Source organism: Mustela nivalis (genome assembly GCF_964662115.1).
Source record: "Mustela nivalis genome assembly, chromosome: 9".
Lineage (NCBI taxonomy): Eukaryota > Metazoa > Chordata > Mammalia > Carnivora > Mustelidae > Mustela > Mustela nivalis.
In genome coordinates, this window is record NC_139028.1 from 12,674,110 (window position 1) to 12,681,566 (window position 7,457).

General features: G+C 37.8%; 1 protein-coding gene across 7 annotated transcripts in view; it reads left to right on the plus strand.

The window, feature by feature from the left end:
- Positions 1-6,977, plus strand: part of ELMOD1 (ELMO domain containing 1) — a 61,703-nt gene extending 54,726 nt beyond the window's left edge. For all 7 annotated transcript variants that reach the window (XM_082682771.1, XM_082682770.1, XM_082682765.1 and 4 more), the window contains one exon: positions 5,570-6,977. In XM_082682771.1, the coding sequence (XP_082538897.1) occupies positions 5,570-5,742 (173 nt within the window). In that variant the 3' untranslated portion in view covers positions 5,743-6,977. The remainder of the gene's footprint in view (positions 1-5,569) is intronic.
- Positions 6,978-7,457: the final 480 nt, after the last annotated feature.

Sequence of the window (7,457 nt, forward strand, 5' to 3'; positions counted from 1 at the left end):
AACCATCCCTCCTGTTCCCTTTCTGAATTCCCAGTCCACTGAATTCATGAGTGTATTAAATGGTTGTTTTAAGCCACTGGATTTTGGAATAATTTAATAAGCAATACTAGATAACAAGAACAGTAATGAAAGCCTCAAGCATGAAAGAGAGTCCAAAACAGCAGAAATAAAGCCACTAGAAGAAAACAGAAACTATGCAGGGAGAGGAAAACTTCAAAACTATGTATCATTAGTACCCGCAAGGAATTAAGAAAAGAAATTGTAATTAGGAAACAAGAACAAGGTGCCACAGAAAGAACATTCAGAAGATAAAAGAGTGTTCTTAGAAATTAAAAATCAGAGAGCAAAAATGAAAGTGCCAACAGGGATTAGAAGATAAAGCTGAAAACACTCCCAGAAGGTGGAACAAAAAGTATAGATGAAAAATAGAAAATAAAAGTCAAGATATTAAAGGACCATTTTAGAAGTCTTATATATGAATAATGGAATTTCCAGAGAAAGGAACAATGACACTAAAGGGAATCAAAGAAATAAATCAAGAAAAATTTCCAGAACTAAAGGATGAGTTTTCATAATAAAAAACCCCAGCATAATAGAGATTAAAATATATTCATACTAAGGTCCCTGTCACTGTGAAATTTTATGACACCAGAGAGAGATGATTCTAAAAATTTCCAAAGCTGCCACATGATGGATTGGGAATCAAGGTGACACTGGAATTCTCAACAGCAACCTCTTCTGGAATACTCTAGAAGAGAGTGGAATAATGTCTTCAAAAATTTAAGAGAATTTTTTTTAAATCTAAGGGCATATGATTTCAATTTAGATTTCTATACCCAGGGCTAACTTCCCAATTAAGTGTGAGAAAACAAGAAAGACATATTTTAAATGCAAGGTTTTAAACATTTTATCTCCTTGTACCATTATTAGGAAGATCCTGAAGGATATGTTTTCACAAAGAGAGTAATCCTGAAAGAATAAATGGGGTCCAGAGAGCAGGAAATCTGTTACAGGAACCAAGTGTAGAGAATCGTCAAGGATGAAGGTGAAGGGAAAGCCCAAGGTGCTCTCTGTGCAGCAGGATAAGAATAATAAATCTAGATTGTAACAGGTCAGAAGGCTCTGGTAGAGACTCTTTGAAGAATATGAAACTGATGGAACATCTACTGTGTGGGAATACACTGCAAAGATGCTAGCATAGGTTAGAGTTCAGTGGGTGGAAACTAAGCAAATATAAACAGAGAGGGCAGCTGATAATACTACACAAAGAAAATTGTTAGAAAACATGTGATAATGTGGTTGGAATGGGTGAAAGGGAGCTACGTCTTCATCTTACAAAGCTAGTCCAGAATATCAAGCAATGGCAATCGTGTTATATAAAGCTATATATAATCAAATCTAATCAAAAGAATCAGTACAAGAATTGATATGTTCCTTCAGGGAAGCAGTAATTAAGGTAGGAGGTGCTGCTGGTTTTGTGGGTTTTTTTGTAAGAAGCCTTGTTAAACTATGAGACTAAACTATGTGCACGAATAACGTAGATAAAAACAAAGCAAATTTAACAATACATATACTTTATAACTTGTTAATAATGGAAAATTAAAGTCCTTGAATTGATAGGCCTTCAAGACAACCGTAGCCCAAATGAGTAGCATGCAATAGGGTTACTATTTCCCACGGCCCTCACCAGGTTTTAGAAAGAGCAGCAATCCCCCTGTGAACTGGGGTATAAGCAGAGGGACTCGTGCCTCTTCAGAGGAAGCAAACTGTGCCCTGAATTTACTGTTCCTCTATCAGACATGATCAGTTCTGCACATTTCCTCTGTAATATTCTTGCAATTACCTGTGTCCTTGCTTATGTCTCTGCTGTCTACTAACTGAATGCAGTGAAGCAAAACCAAGATACATTCAAGCAACAAATACACTGCAGGCTTGGGCTGGAAAGCCAAATTAGTATTCTAAACAGGTATTTCATCTAGGTGAAGAAATAGAAGAAAATAATAGCTCTATCATTCTGACTTTATAGTATTATTCAGTGAAAACTGCACTGCCAAGGCGGTATGCTACAAAAACTGCATTCAATATAAAGCCCCACTGAACATACAGTTCCACTGAAATGAAGTAAGGCTGGGTGTAGTGAGCACAAGGAAAATATAATGATCAGAGGAAGAAGAAAAAGAATCATCTTTCCTTTGACCTTCAGAAGAAGGGGCTATTCAGTAAGAATAAGATCCAGAGAAAGAGAATACACTAGGAAAGGCGGTAGGTAAAGTGGTGAGAAGGAGCTGATTTCTAGTTCTCCCTTCCAGCTTCCGGCTATATTGTGTACCTGTATACACTATTCAGATATTTTTTTCTAAGCCCAATGTTCTCGTCTGCTAAATGAAGATATATGTGCACTACCCACTCTACAAAGCTGTTGTAAGAATTAAGCGACTGTAAGCAACAGCCTGGCCTCACTTTTCTCTCTCTACTTTCCATGCCATTTTGTTAGCTTCCTTAGCTACTACATCATTAGCTGAAATTGTCTCCCTGGGTGTCCCTCCTCAGAGACAGAGAACTGGGGAGCACAGGAACTGTACCTTTTTTCTTGTATCTGCTGCACTTTTGTTAACTGGCAGGTAAGCCAGCTGATCAATCAACCAAGTGGATAAGTGAACACTCTGTAATGTTATAAAAATGAGTGGAGATTTATAATTATAATATGTACCCTGGAAGCCAAGCCACCATTTCTGCATTTTGATTAAAATCACATTATACAATCTCTATTTTCCCAGTGTGATAGCGAGAATCAGCAAGCTTGTACTTCACTTTTGTACCCTGAGATCCTGAGAAAGGATCCTGAGAATAGTGTCAAATTTTTAACCACCCCATTTCTAGTCTTATCCTTGCCTGCCTTTTGTTTTTTTCTTGCTTTTTAAACCTTTCTAAATGTTTTTCTGTAATTGCATGTAAGGTAGAAAAATGGAGACACCAAATGGATCTGCATTCTTCTAACACTCTGTACCACAGTAGATCACCTTTAGAATGAGTTGCCAATGCACAAGCATACTGTGGAAGAGTGACCATTTATATATAAGATGCAAAAGTAAATTCTTCATTAAAAGATAATTTTCACAGTGCCTGTTCATTATTGTCAATATGGGTAAAGACCTTAATCACTCATGAGATAATAATGGGATTCTAATTCACCATGTGTGATTTTAATTCATAGTATTAGAAGCCCGACTCTATATACAAAACATTTCAAGTGTGTTTATTTGAGCTTAGAGGCCAAGTCAGGAAAATTATGTATTTTATGTAGCTCTGGAAGGAGAAATTGTAAGTGGTCATAGATTTTACTTAAAACCATAAAAAATGTAATATTTAGGGAAAAGCCAAGGGAACTTAAAAAGAGGGCATCTTTTAGAACAATGGATCTTAAATTTTAGTGGCCCGAGATTCATTTTACTGCACTGCAGCTGAATCTGGGTTGGGAGGTCTGGACACTCGGAAAGTACGCCACAGCATTTGTGGGATACTTTAGAAGTTTGCACAGTCACTGAAATGGACAGATGACTGAATTCTTTTGGTTGAATAAGGTGCTGAGATTAGAGGAAACTACTTCCTCTTGGTGTGCACTAAACCCCAAATAACAGTAAGTAGACTCCCAGTCACGGCACATGAGAAATGGTGAGGAGACACAGGGATGCTTAAACTGGAAAAGGTAGAAGCTCAGGGCATAAGAGATATTTCAGTTACCTGAGTTGGAAAAGGACTGAATTTGTTCCAAGAAATACAGGATAAAAGGGGAAAACCCTTGAAGAATCAGGTTCTTCACATCCATGGCACAGGCTAATGTCAGTATTATCACCAGAAGAGCTCAAGGCTGGATGCTGCCTCCGGGACTCCCAACACCAGACAGAGCAGAGATGGACTGGACAGCCCCTGGGATTGCTGATACCTGTGATCTGGGGCTTCCTTGAAGTTCCCTGACGTTTCCCTGATGGTACCCATAACAGTAGCAATGGGCCCTGGGGTGTGGCCCAGAGGCATGTGAGTGAGGGTTGCTGTAAGTCCCCATCAAGAGATATTAAAAACAGACACATCAGTTAATATGCTTAGAGGGCCCAAAGATAATCCAATCCTTAAAAAAATGCAATGGTCACATACTGCATGGAGCACTGGGTATGGTGCATAAACAATGAATTCTGTTATGCTGAAAAGAAATTAATTTAAAAAAATGCAATGGTCAAACCCCCATAAAAGTAAAATAAGTTTTCTCTCTCCTTACTACCTTTCTTTCTATAGTTATAGAGACCATATACTTAAAAATGTAAAGCATATTTAACAGTGTATTTAACCAGGTATGTTTGTGGAAGTAGATCAGTATCTGGAAGTGTGTTGGGGGTGGGAAGGAATTTCACTTCTAATTCTGTATTACAGTGAGACATGGTAAGGATTTTTTAAAACATGTTTATGGACCTATGTTAAAAGCTTTCTCATGAGTAGCTAATTAATAGAAAAACAAATGGGGTTTTTCTGTTTTTTGGTGTTTTTACTATTAGCATTGAGAATGTTTGCTCCCAAATTCTCTCCCCATGCCCCTTATCATTTCTGCTGCTCACTCCTTCCTGTGGAGGTGGAAGAGCTAGGATTCAAACCAGGTTTCCAGCTTCAGAATCCATCTCCTATATTCTGCTCCTTCTAATGCTAAAACCAAGAAAAGCTTCTGTAATGTTTGGTTTTTTAAACTAAGATTATTTCCTTAAATGTTTTGTTCTAACATATAATGAGACACCTGAACTTGTAATAGGTTTAGTACATACAAATATATATTACTGTATTTTTTAAAACCTAGTCACATTTTAATTCTGAATGTGTGGGGGGGGAGGGTATAGAGTGGGGAAACAGAACACAGTGAATAAATTCAAATACTTAACATTTATTCCAAAAATGTTTCCAATCCAGATCATTCATTGATAACACTTTTGAGACACAGAAGTATTTGAATATGACATTATGCTTCAGAGCAAGAAGGTCTTATTAACAATTTCATGTAGTTTATTGACCAGTCTGTGTTGTTCAGAGTTGATTTACAATTTGTATTGTCTCATAATAAACTGTCAGAATGCATTTGTTTGATTTGTCAGAGTAACTTAAAACTTTACTTAAATCAAGTATCAAGAAGGAAAAAAAGCTGAGTGGAGTAATTTTGAAAAATCAGACCATTATGTTAATTTAATCAGGAGGGGAAGGATGAAGTAGTCACTGTTGGCCTTTCAGATTATGTTCCAGATGTGATCCATATTCAAAAGATGGCGGGACTGATTTGTCTTCCTGGGAAGAGTGACAATAATTCCAAGACCAGTTGCAAAAATCTGCACATTGGTAGTGTCTACTGCACTAGTTTTAAAGAATAAACTTTAACAGTAGTATTTGATGCATTTTGACCTCTTCTTTGAGCTCCGTGGTTGCTGTCATTTGGTCTGACATCTCTTTCAGCATTCAGTGATTTTGAATGTGATTAAGGACTTCTTTTTCCTCCTGCATTCTTCCTGCATTCTTACCACTGTCTTATCTCTACCAGGCTATTTGATGCATGAGTTTCATAAGTTTTGGATTGAAGAGGACCCCATGGACATAATGGAATTCAATCGTGTGCGGGAGAAATTCCGCAAGAGGATCATAAGACAGCTGCAGAACCCAGACATGGCACTGTGCCCACACTTTGCTGCCTCAGAAGGTTTAATCAACATGTAGTCACCCACGCTGGTTTTAACAGATACCCCGGAACACTGCCTCATTGTCGTGTTAGATCCCTGCTTAGGTCCCAGCTCACACACTGAATGCACAGTGATTGTATGCATGCCTTTTGGTACAGTATTTTCATCTCTTGGTCATAATTACCAGATCCACAGATACCACTATTTGGAGGATCTGTCATCCAGTGACTGTTCATATTGTGGCATTATGCAGTGTTACATTTGCCTTGACACCCAGGTATGGAGAGAGTTTTCTATTTTTTTAGATCGTTTTCCTCCCCCTCATAATTCAGCATTGAAGAACTGTATTTCTCTAGCTGTATTTTGTATGTAAGAGATTTAGATGAATCTTGTTCTGTGAAAGCCTTTTAATTTATTGTTCTGTTACATGACTACTGCTGCTAGCTCTTCAGGCCAGGTTTCCGCTTGGATCTCATTCCACTAAAGTATATGACTTTAAAATAATGAAGACAGACAGACACACGATAAGCCAAACCATTCCTGCAAACACAGCCCCGCTTCATGAAAATGTAACGAGGCTTACAAGAAGCAGATTTAGGTAGGTGCTGTTTTTGTTTGAAGAACCACAGAATTACATTGTATCCTTCCCCAGCTGCAACTGTGTCATAGTCATATGGACACCAAATTATTGTATTCCCATATTTTTACTGGCTTGGATGCCTAAATAAGTTTATGATGCTTGGAGCCTCAGAAAATAAGTATGCATACTTCAAGCTGCAAAAGGTTTTTCACTGCCTGCCTCTTGCTGAACTCAGAGTTATACCCTGGCACTGTTCTGATCCAAGCATCTTTGCTTGGGGAACCCAGTGCTGACTGGCTTGTTTTCAATGTCAAGAGGTTACATCAAAAAACAATTTGCAAGAAAATGTGTTGCAAGAGAGGGACCTAAACTGTGTCCTTCTGTAATATTTCTTGAAAATAATGACCTTGTCTTGTATCAGTGAAAAAAGTAAATTGCTTGGAAGGGGAAAAACATCAAATCATTCCAGAACTGCTAAAAATCATTTTAAAAACCATGATTTAGTTTGGAATTATGACTGTAGTCTGTTGAATAGTATTTACCATGGCATTTCATACCCATGGTATTTTATACCTTCTGACTATCAATTTTAGTATTATTAGACATTTGTGTAATCACTTGCTTACTAAAATGAAGTCTGAGTACTGCCTAACTGTCATTATATGAATAAATTACATGTCATCCTACTGTAACATATAGTGGATTTCATTTTAATATTTTTGTGCTTGTACAGCTTCTGAAAATGCAAATATGTGAGTGGGTAGAATGTCAAAGACAGACAACCTAGAGCTGAATATAAATCACGCCATCATTCAGAGTAACCAGGTGTAAATTAGAGTGTGTCATGTCTGAGAGACTTCTTCTATTTAATCTTGAGGCCTGATGGTGCTTTAATGAAAGAATAAGATTCAGCTTCCTCTTTGTAACTTCCTATAAAGCCTGGTTTGTCTGAGAGACAACTGATAAAGGCAACGTTAAGACGCCTTTTGTTTCCTTATCCCTTCTAGCTCCTCCGGGACTGTGCTATACTTTCTCTTTCAGCTGCATACCAGGTAGCAGCGTTTTGCACTGTGTCTAGTACAGCCAGCCCTGTGCCCTTCGACAGAATGGAGAAGGGAAGGAGTTGATGAACACGTCATGTGTATCGTGAGGAGTGACAAGAATATAGATTC